This window comes from Phyllostomus discolor, chromosome 3 (genome assembly GCF_004126475.2).
Source record: "Phyllostomus discolor isolate MPI-MPIP mPhyDis1 chromosome 3, mPhyDis1.pri.v3, whole genome shotgun sequence".
Lineage (NCBI taxonomy): Eukaryota > Metazoa > Chordata > Mammalia > Chiroptera > Phyllostomidae > Phyllostomus > Phyllostomus discolor.
The window spans coordinates 190917570-190933003 of record NC_040905.2 but is presented as its reverse complement, the minus strand read 5'-3'; the positions used below and the strand labels follow the sequence as shown (position 1 = coordinate 190933003).

Sequence of the window (15434 nt, the reverse complement as noted above, 5' to 3'; positions counted from 1 at the left end):
GTTTAGAAGCTTGTATTCAGGAACAAATCCCCAACATCAGGAAAGATTACTTTTGTATGTCTGACTATAGGTAGATCTTCATATATTAGCAATGGGTACAGGTACTTCTATCTTTCCCCATTTCATTGTAATCTAGTTACATGCTTTGTTGAAGATAATTGGATATCAGAGCTTCAAGCAAAAACTCCTTATAATACATTTTGAAAATATGAATTTTTCAGTTAATTTTTTACATTTGTTTTTTGTCAGTGAATGTATTTTATATTAGATCTTCCTTCTGAAAGCAGAAGACATGGATAAAATTAACAAGACATTTGTATCAGAATTTCTTCTTCTTGGTCTTTCTGGATACCCAAAGACTGAGATCATTTACTTTGTTCTAATTCTAGTTATGTATCTAGTGATTCTGATTGGCAATGGTGTTCTGATCATAGCATGCATCTTTGATTCCCGTCTCCACACCCCCATGTACTTCTTCCTGGGCAACCTCTCTCTCCTGGATATCTGCTACACATCCTCCTCTGTTCCCTCAACTTTGGTGAGCTTAATCTCAAAGAAAAGGAACATTTCCTTCTCTGGATGCACAGTACAGATGTTCTTTGGGTTTGCAATGGGGTCAACAGAGTGTTTGCTCCTCGGCATGATGGCATTTGACCGCTATGTGGCCATCTGTAACCCCCTGAGATACCCCATCATCATGAGCAAGGTGGCATATGTACTGATGGCTTCTGTGTCATGGCTCTCTGGCGGAATCAACTCGGTTGTGCAAACATCTCTTGCCATGCAATTGCCTTTCTGCGAGAATAATATTATCAATCACTTCACATGTGAAATATTAGCTGTCCTTAAGCTAGCTTGTGCTGATATATCCCTCAATATCATTACCATGTTGATATCAAATATGGCATTCCTGGTTCTTCCACTGTTGGTCATTTTTTTCTCCTACGTGTTCATCCTCTACACCATCCTGAGAATGAACTCAGCCACAGGGAGACGCAAGGCCTTTTCCACCTGCTCAGCACATCTGACTGTGGTGATCATATTTTACGGCACCATCTTCTTTATGTATGCCAAGCCCAAGTCTCAAGGACTGCCTGGGGAAGACAAGTTGCAAACTTCAGACAAGCTTATTTCCCTGTTTTATGGGGTAGTGACCCCCATGCTAAATCCTATAATCTATAGCTTGAGAAATAAGGATGTAAAAACTGCTGTGAAATATCTGCTGAACCAAAAACCTGTTCAATAAGTATACTCTATCAGAAAATGTAAGTTTGTGTGTAATAGGCACAAAGATGCACTCATAGGTAAATCTGTAAGAACCTTCTTTGGGGAAATGATGGTTAAGGAGAAGTATTTTTATTATTCTCCTTCCCTTACCCTGCTTGGTGAGAATTACTGAGAAATATAGTTTGCTATAAACTCAGCTTCCAACATGCCCTGATCCAGATCTCAGAAGAATAATGAATTCTATTAGAATCTCACCCATGGTGATCTCTAAAGTGAGTGTTTCTGGTATACTATGTGGAAATATAGTAGAAAACAATCACACATAGCTTTGAAAGTAGACAAGCAAGAATACAAAATCTGCAATTACACAAGCTGCCTAAATGACACTGGATAGACTTTCTTTGTAGGCCATAGTTACCTTATCTTGCCATAAGGAAATAAATAAAACCAGTTCCCAGTGGAGAAAGCACTTAGCACAGCACCAGCTTCTAGGTTCCTTAGAATTTCAGCATTGAAGCTAAGACTCCCAGTGAATAGTTACCAGGGCCAGATATCTCTGAATAAAACTCACTGTGTTAATATAAATCACACTGTCCTTCTTCTTCCCCCCATATCTATATAAAGAGAAGGTCAGGCTAGGAGAAGAAATAATCAAGGGAGTGTTCTACCTTATGGGGGGAGTGCACAACAGAGTAGTGGGAGGTGTTTCACTGCAGTCCTTGTAGAAGAATGGGAAAGTTTTTTTTTTTCAATCCAAGCCAAGTGAAGGGGTGCTACAAAAGAATCTCTTAAGGTTTTGGGTGCTTGCAAAGAAAGAAAATCTAGTTTTTGTTTGGCTGATAAGAGGCCTGCTGAGCGCTCAAGGCTGCAGACTAGCAGAGGTGCTAGTCTAGAAGAGGGAAAAAGGTAGGTATTCTATAAGTGGAAGCATTTCAAATCTGCCTGAGATGTTCTCAGAGGCTCAGAAAGAGGATAAAAACAGTGATTGGGAAAATAAAGTCAGTGCTTTCATTCTCCAGTGAGTTGAAAGTTTTCAATAAATGTATCATAGTTTTTTTTAGTATCCAGCTTTCCTATAATCTATTACCCCGTCATGATAGCTGAGCTGTGACTTTGTTTTCTTACTCAATTTTACTACTGTATTTTGCCATGTATAATGCAGTCCTTTTTGCCCAAATTTTTTAGGGAAAACCAAGGATGTGCATTATACATGGGTATAGCGATTACATGCCATGAGTATAATAATGGGCATAACAATCTCATGTAAAATGTGTACAAAAACGTGGGAGCGCATTATACATGGCAAATACAGTATTTCCTACCTGTTTTAGAGCCACAACAGGATCCCATGTCTACCACTCAGAGGCTTCACTCTTTGCCAATCCACTTCCCTTGGGTTGACCCAGGTTTCTACATAGATGATCTGGTCACTAAATTCTGCCCTCTGACATTGCCCCACTAAAACTGGAGTGTTGTCATCGCTGCAGAAAACATTCAGTTGCTCTTCTCTCCTCTGGGCGGATCACGCTTGCATTGCTTTGGGTTCTATGCAGAAAGGTGTGTACCAGATCCTGTGGATGCTGGCTGTTGAATGTCTTGTTCTTTTCCTCCTTCTTCACTGAAGGCCTTGCATCTGTATCTGATTCTTGTTTAATTCTGTTTAACTTTTGATGTATGACAAGAAGGTTTTAGGTATGTAAATATTATTTAAATTGTTTTAAGCAACTCCTTAGCACCTTAGTTATTATTTTTCCCCCACAATACCAAGGATGTCGGCATCTCTCTGCAAGCTTATATCAAGTTGAACACTTCAACTGCTAGAATATTCTAGAGGTATATAAAAGTGGTGAAGTTCAGCTTCAATATAAACAAGTGTGTTCATGCTAATCAAGTGATCAGAAAATGAACAGATAGGTAATAAATTGCCCCTTCTGGAAAATCATGAAATCTCCAGGAGATTGTTAGGTGTATTATTTTCTAATTAATAAATGAATATTTTTAAATTATAAAAAATATAAAAAAATGTGGCACTTGGCCATCTCACAAAGATATCATTTTAAACATTTCTTCTAGTAACTGGGAGTTATACATTCATTATGTTTTTATTTTGATTTGTCACTTAATGTGATGTGAACACTTGAAGTTAAAGGGTTTTTTTATTATTATAAGACACCTATGATTTCACAGGGTAAATTTTAAGAACTGAAGTTTACAGAGCAGGTGATATGAACTTTTTCAATTCCTAGTTAAATTACCTTCAGAAAGGTCATATTGTCCACCCTAAATACCATATATGATTTCCCCAAATATATTTACAGCAGTTTCCAAAATACATACACGCACATTTCTATCTACATTTATCTATGTGGGCACACATTTATATGCATTTTTTCTTTAAAACATACTTTTGGAAGTTTTTATTTTCAAATATTTAATAAAAGAATGTGTAATTTAACAAAATAACATGTACCAATGAAATGCCTTAAGTAATTCTCAACACATGGTCAATCTTTCATCATTATATATCTTCTTCCAGATTCTTCCTTTCTGTCTGTCTGTCTATCTATCATCTATCATCTCTCCATTTATAGATTTTATGTTTGTCTATTATATTTACCTATAAATATATAGGTATATAGATATAATGTGTAGACATACACTAAGTTGCAAAAATCCAAATGCTATTGTTCACATTGTAGTCTGTGAGAATTCACCTCCTGGGGCATAGAACCTGGGATATGAATGGTTCCTTCTTCAGTTAAGCACAGGGGGACAGTGCTGGTGAGGACTGCGAGCTGTGAGAAGGGCACAAGAGCCATGCAAAAGATGGGATTTCTACTCCAGTGGATTGTCACCATGAAATAATGTAGACTGTGAATAATCTACATGATTTTCTAAATTTCAAGAGGCGAGATGTTAACATTAAACATTGTAGCACTTACCCTTAATTGGATATTTTAAAGAGCACATGGGTCTTTGAAGTATATAATCATGTATGGCTAAAGCTTTCCTATAAAGGTATAGGATATAGCACTAAAGGAAGAAGGAATTTCAGGACAAAAGGGCAAACTCTGAAATGTCAATTGTACCTCCCAGGCCTTTTTTAGAATGTTTCAGTCAATGTTGGCTTATATACCCAATATGCTGGTATTAACTGCTTATCAAGTTTGGTATGTATTTTGGATTAAAATGTTACTTTCTCCATGACACTATCAAACAGATAATAGTGATCTTTACATATACTTTAGAGCATGTCAAAGGACTTCCCATAAGCTTCCTTTATAGCAGCAATCACTTTCTCTTCTTTCCACTTTTAATTAATTTTTATCCAGATAATTCTCCTTGTGGCAGGACAATTAGGTTCAGCTAGAGGGCTGATCCATAAAGCTAAGAGCAATTTAAATAAGGTCAATGGCTTCCTGTTTATTTAACCCATTTTGTAGAGGAGGGTTGGATAAGCACAAGGTTATAGGCATGTCTCACTGACCAGGTAAGATAGAGACAGAAACCATTAATCCCACCTTTTTAAAAAATAATGATCTGTATGATCCTTCTTTTAAGAATGTGGTCAGTAATATTTAGAGGTATAACTATAGTGTCATGTTCAGCAATTAATTCTTCCTCCAGAACTCATAAATGTAACCCATGTCCCACCAATGCAGGGTCAGGCAAAAGAAAAGAAAAACATTTAGAAATACAGAAAAAGTTTCTATGAGTGCCTGTATTATTCCCACCATTTTCTCCATGTCTTCTTCCAAAATATCTCAATAGTATATCCAGTGGTGATCTTCCTTAAATCTACCTATATTAAACTTACAGACATGTTTATTCATTTTTTAAAATTATTCTTTTAGCTTTTTTAACACCCTGCAATGTCATAAGCAGGCATTTCAATTGTTCATTCCAGTTTTCGTTAGTCCACATTTTGTGAGTGGGAATGTATACAATGTCTAATGCTTTATAACTCACTAAACCTTACAGTTCTGTAATTAGGTGATCAAGATCCAAATTAAAATAATACTCTTGCTCTAGGTGTTAAATAGTGGTAGGGGTATTTGCTTCATTTGCCAGGTTTGCAAATCCAAATCCAGAATGAGTGTCTCTCTCAGTTAAGACTCTTTGTTATTTACCCAGAAACAAGGGTAATGGGCCAATGTGCCCCATTTGCCAGCTATGGCTCCTCCTGGATCCTTTCAGTGGGTAGCTCATAAATGTCTTGAGTCGCACACTGTTCTGCTGGTAAATGTAACAATTCTTAGGTCCATTTCCAGCTCCCGAGGGAGATGGAGTCCTTTATCTTCCAGTCATATATGGCCTACATTTTCAGACCATTTGCTGGCCCAGTAAAAAGTCACACCGTTTCATTACTGCTATTATCTGGTTCCTCTCGTGAGTGAGGAAGGCTATTTCTAATTCTTCCTAATTAAATGCTAACAGCAACTTTGTGACTTTGGAATATTATTTCATCACTTTTACCTCAATTTACTCATCTATAGAAAGGGAAGTCTTACTAAATGATTTTTAGAGTTTTCCAGCTCTAACTTACTCCTATGATCTTATAATAGGAAAACAATCTTGACTTATTTTCACTTGAAAATTAATGCACATACAGTATGGTTTGTGGTGTGAATGCGTGTGGGGGGGGCATTGTGCGCACTTATATATGTCTGCACATGTAAATACTGCTTTTACATAGATTTTAATTTTTCAGAATCCAAGTATTCAAAAACTTTTCTACTTGATTGAGGAATTATTAACAAGTGAAAATTATATATATATATAATATTCAGGTGCACAACGTGATTTTTAATGGCATATGACAAGGTGTTTTAATATATGTGTATGGTGTGAAATGATTATCACAATCAAGCTAATTTACACATCCATCACCTCGCAGTGACCTTTATGTGTGTGTGAAATGAGAACACTTAGTATCTGTTCTCAGCAAAGTGTATGTATAAATAGAACAGTGATTTTTGAGCAGTGTACCGCAAGAATTTTTGAAATATGCAGTACCCGATTATTTAGTCGGAAGCACTGACTCCTTTTCCCTCAGGCTGTCAAATTAAAAAAATGGCAATAGCCAACACAACAATAGCCACCCAGTATGAATGAATAAAAATTATACTTGTTTTTTCTGTCATATTGGCAAAAAATATATTTTTTGGTGTGCTGCAGAATTTTAGTAATTAATGTGTACCATGACATAAAAAACGTTGACAATTTCTGCAATAGAGTATGACTAACTATAATTGCCATGCTATGCATTAGATCTCCAAAGCTCATTAATCATGAAACTGAAAGTTTATACCCTGTAACCAGTATTTTCCCATTGCTCCCACTGCCCAAACTGTGGCAACCACCATTCTGTTCCCTAATCCTATGAGCTTGATTTGTTTTTTAGATTCCACATATAAGTGATTTCATACAATATTATCTTTCTGTGTCTGACTTATTTCACTTAGCATGATGCCCAGGTTCATTCATGTTGTCACAAATAGCAAGATTTTTTCCTTCCCTTTTTATGACTACATAATATTCCATTATAAATATGTGTATGTATATGCACACACACAGACACATATGCACATGCACATTTATCACCTGTCAACAGACACTTCAATTGTTTCCATATTTTTCCTCTTGTGAATAATGCTGCAATGAACATGAGAGTGAGGTTATCTCTTTGAGATACTAAATTTATTCCTTTTGGATATATACCTAGAATTGAGATAGCTAAATCACAGGTAGTTCTATTGTTAATTTCTGAGGAACATACATACTGTTTATCATCATAACTGTACTAATTTACATTCCCACTGACAGTGTATAAGGGTCCCCTTCCCTCTACATCCTCACTAGCACTTATAATTTGACTTTTTGATAATAACTATCCTAAAATGTATGAAGAGCTATCTCATTGTCATTTTGATTTGCATTTCCCTGATGATTAGTGGTGTTGAAAACTTTTTCATTTACTTTGGCCAGTTTTATGTCCTTGTCAGAATAATGTCTATTCAGTTCCTTTGCCTATTTATTATTTATTTATTTATTTGCTATTAAGTTGTGTGAGTTTCTTATCTATTTTGGATATTAACCCTTTATTAGATATATGGCTTGCAAATATTTTCTCTGTTTTCATAGGCTGCCTTTTCATCTTGTGGTTGGTTTCCTTGGCTGTGCAGAAGCTTTTTGGTTACACGTACTCCCACTTATTTATTTTTTGCTTTTGTTGTTTGTTCTTTTGGTGTCAGATACAAAAACTCATTGCAAAGACCAATATCAAAAACCTTTGTTTCTAAGTTTTCTTTTAGGAGCTTTGTGGTTTTAGGCACTACATGTAAGTCTTTCATATGTTTCAAGTTAACTTCTGTGCATGGTGCAAGATAAGGGTCCAATTTCATTTTTCACAAGTAGATATCCCATTTTCTCACCACCATTTATTGAAGAGGCTATTCTTTCCCCACTGAATATTCTTGTTGTCCTTGTCAAAGGACAAGGCTATGTACACCTGGGTTTATTTTTGTGCTACTTATTATGTTCCATTGTCTATGTGTCTATTTTTATGCCAGTATAATACTGCTTTAATTATGAAAGCTTTGTAATTCTCTTCGAAATCAGGAAGTGAGATGCCTCCAGCTTGCTCATCTTTCTCAAGATTGCTTTGGCTATTTAAGATCTATTGTGGTTCTTATGTACTATGGATTGTTTTTCTAGTGCTGTGAAAAAAAACATTGGAATTTTTATATAGATTTTATTGACTCTTTAGATCACTTTGGTAAGTATGGACATTTTAACAATTCTTCCAGTCCATGAACATGAAATATTTTCCCATATATTTATATGTTTTTCAATTTCTTATATTTCAATATATTATAGTTTTCAATATATTATAGTTTTCAGTGCAGATATTTCACCTCCTTGGTTAAATTTATTTCTAAGTATTTTATTGCTTTTTAAATATTGTTATAAATTAAATTATTTCTTAACTTTTCTTTCCAATAGTTTGTTTTATGTGTATAGATATGCAACTGATTTTTGAATGTTTGTTTGGTATCCTGGAAATTTACTAAATTAATTTATTAGGTCTAACAGTTACTTTGGTGGAGTCTTCAAGGTTTTCTCTGTATGAGATCATGTCATCTGCAAACAAGGATAATTTAACTTCTTCCTTTCTAGTGAATGCTTTCTTTCTTTTTTTTTTCTTGACTAATTGCTCTGTTTAGGACTTCCAGTACTGTGCTGAGCAAAAGTAGTGAAAGTAGGTATTTTAATTTTGTTCCTGCTATCAGAGGAGAAGCTTTTAGCTTTTCAACTTTGAGTCAATGTTACTTGTGGCCTTGTTATATATGATCATTGTTATGTTGAAATACATTCTTTCTATACTTACTTTGCCAGGAATTTTGATTATGAAAGGGTATTGAATTTTATCAAGTGCTTTTTCTGCATCTATTGAATAGATCATATGGTTTTAAATCTTCATTCTGTTAATGTGGAGATTCATGTTTATTAATTTGCATATGTTGAATCGTCCTTGCAATTTAGGGATAAATCCCACTTAATAATGATGTATGATCCTTTTAATGTGTTTTAATATTGAATTTGGTTTATTTATATTTTGTTGAGGATTTTTTAATCTATGTTCATCAGGAATATTGGTCTGTAGTTTAGTTTTCTTGTAGTGTCCTTATCTGGTTTAGGTATCAGAGTAATGTTGTCCCCTTAAAATAAGTCTAGAAGTGCTTCCTGTTCTTCAGTTCTTTGGAAGAGTTTGAGAGGGATAGGCATTAATTCTTTTTTAGATGTTTGGTAGGATTAATCACTAAGGCCATCTGGTCCTTCTTTGTTGGGAGGTTCTTTTGGTTATTAATTTACTGCCTACTCATTTTTAGTTTGTTCGGATGAACACAACACAATCATATACAGCAAATTTACATTTTACTCCCCTCTTTACTCCCCCCTTTTTAATTGATGTCCGGTTTCTATGCTGTGTTTTTACTAACAAACATCTGTGGTATTAATTATTCATACTACTTTTGTCTTTTATATACTAGCAATAAGAGTGATTTACATGCCACCATTATAGTATGTAAGTCTGTGTTTTTATGTATCTTTGACAGTGAGATGTATATTTCATATACTTGCATGTCCGTGTGTAGATGAGATTGCCTTTAGGGCCCTGGTCAGTATTTCCAATTTTGGAACAAGGATCTGCTTTAAGGTCTACAGATGGGGGGCTTTTTATCAGGGATACAGATGCATGTAGCTCTTTCAGGTCCCTGGGAGGTTCCTAAAAGGTTCCTGGGCTGGTCCACTTTTAGATTGTGGCTGTGAGGAGCTGGAGCTGGTTAATTATACCCTTTAAAGATCTGCAGTCAAACCGAGGACAAGTGCTTACCTCCAGAGACATAGAGGTGTATGTCTTTTGGCTGGTATCTGGACAAATAGTACTTGTTGCATTGCAGATGTGAAGGGTTGGAACTGGGTTCCAGTACTGCTTTAAACTGGGGTCAGCAGGTCTACTCCAGGGGTTCAGATAAGCATGTCTCTAGGCTGGCCCCTGAGTAGGCAGGGGGTTTTCCATCCTGTTACCTCAAGGGACTGGAACAGATTTATGGGGCCAATTCAGGATCTGCAGTCAGACAGAGGCTGGAGGGCCTACCTTGGGGCACAGAGGGATTGTGTCTCCCTCAAGTCTTGGACAGACAGTACTGTTGACTAAGAGCAGCTGGAGCCAGATCACCTCCAATTCAGGGTCCACAGCCAGGGTTGAGGTTGGTGAGCCTGTTACCTATGGCATGGGGAAGCATGACTCCTGATGGGTCCCTTGGCAGATGGTATTGGTAGCAGGATCAAAGTCAAACAGTGTTGTAGCCAAGTTCACAGGGGGACAGGGCTGTTTCTTCTCAGTTAGTAGCTGGAACCATAGTCCACAGCTGGTGAGTCTCCTGCTTGGTCATGGGACTGACTTCTGAAAATGGCCCTCCAGAATCCATAAACTTTACAGTGAAATGTAGCTTCTATTGGAAAATTGTAGTCAGAATCTGTGTTAATATCTATAATATAGCTTAATAGATTGGAACACTTTAATTTGATAATGTGCTATCTGTCTCTGAATACATGCCCTAAGTTGTACATTCTGGATTCTTTTAACTTTTGACCTTAAACATCTGAATTCACTTTTGACCTATGACTGTATTTATATTATTGATTATCTGTACTTCTTTTCATTCCAAAAAAATGCTAATGCTAATGGCAATAGCATTCTGCATGACATTAACCTTTTTTTAAAAAAATGAACATAAAATAAGCAAAAGAGTTAAATGACAAGGCATTTAATTTATAACCAATTACTGTTTAATTTGTAATATCTAGATCATTTTTAAGTTCCAGCATTTCACTTTAGTACTTATCATTTGAATAAGATCTTTGAATTAACTTTGCTTTGGTAAACATATTTTGAATTAAAAAGCTCTCACATTTTATAAAGTTAATTTGGTGAATGTTTGCCTCTGTTTTCAAAAGTTACATGGGTATGAGAATGTCATTTCATTTTTGAGTTTTAGTTCAGTCACAGTATATTCCCAACACCAATCTTAATTGGGTCTGTGGAACACTGTTCCTTACACATGAGAAGTTTCTCCATTCCACAGATCTCTCACTGCAACTTAAATTGCTTTGGGAGTTGGGGAACAATTACAACTGTTGCAAATATTTATTCTTCCACATCTGTGGAATCTAGCTTTATTTGTTAAATCTGATCTTAATTCAGAATGCTGACATAAATACTATGAAGAAAGTAACTGGTTCTTCTAGGAGGTGGAAATAATTTATCAGTAGGAAGGTAAGTCTTCAGTACTACGAAACTATGTCTTTTCATTCCACACAAGCTATTATTAAATATAGATTTAAAATGTGAACAGTATGGTATGGGGAAATATGGCTACAAATTTATTCTTATTACCAAATAGCTATGATTGCTATTTCTGTATAATGCCCATTAATTCATAAAGCAGTTTCCATATGCTACTGAATTTTTCTCAAAACAAACCTGGGAGAAAAGCAAGGCAGGTATTTTGATCACGATTTCACAAATAAGAAAACTGAGACTATATAGTAAAAGAAAAGAACCTTAAACCCAGAACTTTTGCTTCTAAGTCCCAAGTAATTTTTCACTAGGCTCACCCAGTGCTGTATCCATTCAAGTGAGTACTAGGTGATCTTCTGTACTTGCATTGTCTATATAAGATGGCATTTTGTTAGTACTGAAAGATACTTTTTAAAAAATCAGAGCCTGTTGCAAATGAATCATCTGGGCATACTAAACTTTTCTTGGATATGAATCCACAATTGGGCACAGGGAAAGTGCTTAAGAATCTAGAGTGTAAACACTCACTAATTCAGTCCAAACCCAAGATGTGCAGCCACTTTGTTAGGCTCCAGGTGTAGAAGGGCGAGCAAGACAGACAAGCTCCTCTCCTCACATCTCTCATTGTCTTATGATGTACGAAGTAACCAATTTAAATTTCTGAAAGAAGAAGAACAAAGGCAGCAAGACAGGACTGGTTCAAGGTAAGTTTGAATCAGTGAGGGAATTTCTGCCTAGCGGGGGAAGGCTTGGAGCAGGTGACAAGAAGAGTGGTTTAAGTGGCCTAAGATACATTGTCATTACATGTTTCTGGAAGTAGAAGCCAACAGGCTCTCCAGGCCTGGACCCCAAAGGCACTGGATCTGGAGCATCACCATGTTTCTTGGCAAGTCAGTGTTTGCTGTTTTCTTTTGCATCAGTGCCTGGGCTGATCAGAGTGCTCCTGTCCCTTATCTAAGGCATCCCTTGACCAATTTCTGTACCCAACTGGTGGGGAACTTCAATTTATCCTAAGAAGGAGTGTAGAGTGAATGTAGAATAACTTCACAGAAAATGAAATGTTCTGGCACATGTAATTTAATCTCACAGCTCTGAACCTTCCATAATGATAAGAAGTAGTAAATTCCTAACTAAGACTTAACCATTCTTCTTGTCCCTTATTTATTCAGTTTCTCCTTTATGACTTTGATGGACCTGTAGTCTCACTGACCATCTTCTGCTGCTGACACATATTTTCTATACAGAGTTTATATTTTCTATACCTGTTTATACAGGTAGCAACCCGTTGTGCACAGAAGTACTGGAAAGAGAATGGGCATTGGGTTTTTTTCCTGCCCATTATTAGCATGTGACTTCAATTAAGTGAACTGATTTTTAACACAGTATCTAGCACGTAAGATCCTGCAATAGAAGTTGTTTGCATAAATGGTAGTATTTTATTTAAATAAATTAAAAGGTTTTTTCTAATTTTATTTTAATCATTGTTCAAATACAGTTTTTGGTCCTTTATTCCCATACCAGCCCACCCACCCCTCCCTCCCCACCTCCCTCCCATTTCCAGCCCCCGCCCCCCAGTTTTTGTCCATATGTCCCTTATATTTGTTTCTGTAAACCCTTCCCATTCTCCCCTGAAATTCCCCTGAAATTCCCTCCCCTCTCCCCTCTGGTCTCTGTCAACCTGTTCTCTATTTCGGTGTCTTTGGCTATATTTTGCTTGTTTGTTTGTTTTGTTGTTTAGGTTCCTGTTAAAGGTGAGATCATATGGTATTTGTCTTTCACTGCCTGGCTTATTTCACTTAGACATACTTTTAGCCCTTACTTGAATAAATATACACTAAAAATTGTTTTGAGGCTCCATTTCCTCATCTCTAATTTGGAGATTCAAATTAAGGTTTGATGTTTTTAGGCATTAACTGTGATAATTCACATTGCATCTCTCATCTGCATCTCTCATCCCAGCTGATAGTCTCCTTCATATTCTTTAATTGTTTCTGAAGTGAGAATCCCTCTGTTGAGTTTGGCTTCTGACTCTAAGACATTATACACTGTAGAGAAGTCTTTTCACCTGTCATCACAGATCAAACTGTTAGAGTGGTGTAGTGAGCTTTTGCTGTCATTCCCAGAACCGTTAGCCTATGTGAACCCTAAACTTGCAGTTTTTGTTAACTTGAAAACTTGGCAATTATGAAAAGATGACTTTTTTAGTGTACCAGTCAGTAATTAATGATAATCTAATTAATCTAAATATTTTAATTTCTGTGTCAGGTATCTGCTCAAAAACCTTTTAAAATCAGTGCATAATGCCAGTTTTGAAGGGTAGCTAAAAATAACAGGGTCTAAAAACTCACCTTGGACTTGGTGCATTTAATAATGGGGCTGCTTTCCCACAAAAAGAAGTATCAAAATTGTCTGCCTGACTTTTGGACCTTTATAAACACCTGCTTCATTTACCTTTTCAAGTGTACTTCACATCACTTCTTCGCAGAAACTCTCTTGTCTGAAAGGAGGTTCTGCCATACTGTAATATGCTTCCTCTTAAACTTTGCTCAACCTATTTTCCCTTCTGGGATATCCTTCTGCTCCTCTTCTCTTCCAAACCTGCCTCATCCTTTCCATGCTTGCAGATCCAGCTTACAAAGAGATTCTTCCAGAACTCTCGCTTGACTTGTTTATTTCTCATTAACCTCCTCCTTCTGGAAATACTTATCATATTCACTCTGGTCAAACGGTGTAAATATATTCCACATCAAATTATTTCATGTATAGTTTTGCTGTTTTCCTTGCTGAATTGTACACTTTTTTGATGACAGACATGTTGTGTTATATTTTTATTTTCCTTACTTAGCTTTCCTTACTTCAAGTTAGGCTCTCAGCAATATCCTATATATATTATAGTAGTCCAGCAAAAGTTTATTTTGCTTTTCTATAGTTTATCTTTTAATAGTATTACTTTTCTGAATTGTACTGAGCAGCCATGGATTTCACTGGAAAACATGAAAGAAGTATGTTTTTAGTCACTTTCTAGGTTGTTAAGCTAGTCTATGTAGTAAAACAAAAGAACATCCTTTGGAAACATCTGGATAGTGTGCCCACTCAGGACTGACAATCTGGCCCTATACCAGCTGTTTCAGCATAACCTGGGAGCTTATTAGAAATTTAGAATCACAGGCTCTGCCCCAAGCCTCTTAAAGAGAATCTGCTTTTTAACAAGATTCCCAGGTAATTTATATACATGTGAAAAGTTTGATAGACTGAAATAGTTGATTTTTGTATTATTCCACCCAGCCCCCAAATTCTGTGTAGTAGTTGGTGAGAAAACAGTATAACTTTTCATTTCATGGCCCAAAGAGCTCTAGAATTCATTGGCAAAGATCTGAGTTGAGCTCTACTTTTCACTGACAGGCTAGATAACTTTGGCCCATCTGTCTTCAACATTTGAAAAAAATAGGGATAATGAGAAGAACAATAATTTTGTAAAGTGTATCGTGCTACCCACACAAATATACTTAACCATTAATAGTGTTTTCTCAGGCTCACTAAAATAAGCTGCAAGTAAATCTGAAGTCACAGAATAAAACAAATGAAGAATGACTATTGGTCTTCATATGTCTCCATCGTATACATGTGTAGTTGGTCTACACATTGGCCTTCTGATAGAATACTGAATTTTACATTTTTAAAATTAATTAATTAATTAATTTATTTATTTATAGAGAGGGAAGGGAGGGAGAAAGAGAGAGAAACATCAATGTGCGGTTGCTGGGGGCCATGGCCTGCAACCCAGGCATGTGCCCTGACTGGGAATTGAATCTGCAATGTTTTGGTTTGCAGCCCGCGCTCAATCCACTGAGGTATACCAGCCAGGGCTCACACTGGCCTTCTAATAGGGACTAACAAAAGCATCAGAGTGGACTGTAACTATGAGATCCACAATTAACTTGAGCTTTGAGCTAATGTTAAATTGTAGTGTATGTGGTTCAATGTACTATCATCAAATATCAGCCCTATATAAACACACGGTTTAATAGACTAAAAGGATATACAGAATGCCAAGTAAACAAATATTCATAAAAATCAAACTGGCTTTACCTTTCTGAAAATTTCTATTCAACAGCAAATCAACATTTTTGTCCTTGTTGAGTTGTCTTTTGTCTTCCCCACCACTCTCTCACTGGACCTGGCTAAATGAAGAGATCGGGTTTGTTGTCTAATTAAGCTAAGGTCTTTTAGAAAACTAAACTTAGGATGTCATCAACAGGAGGAGAGTTTGCTTCTGAATTTGCTTCTGATCCTAGGAAGATCTGAACACATTAGGCACCAGGACACAAAAAATCTCAAC

General features: G+C 36.2%; 1 protein-coding gene across 1 annotated transcript; it reads left to right on the top strand.

The window, feature by feature from the left end:
* The first annotated feature begins 269 nt into the window (after positions 1 to 269).
* On the top strand, positions 270 to 1246 carry LOC114504315 (olfactory receptor 13C3). Its single transcript, XM_028522096.2, has one exon. The coding sequence runs from the start codon at positions 293 to 295 to the stop codon at positions 1244 to 1246; it is 954 nt and encodes a 317-aa protein (XP_028377897.1). The 5' UTR covers positions 270 to 292.
* Positions 1247 to 15434: the final 14188 nt, after the last annotated feature.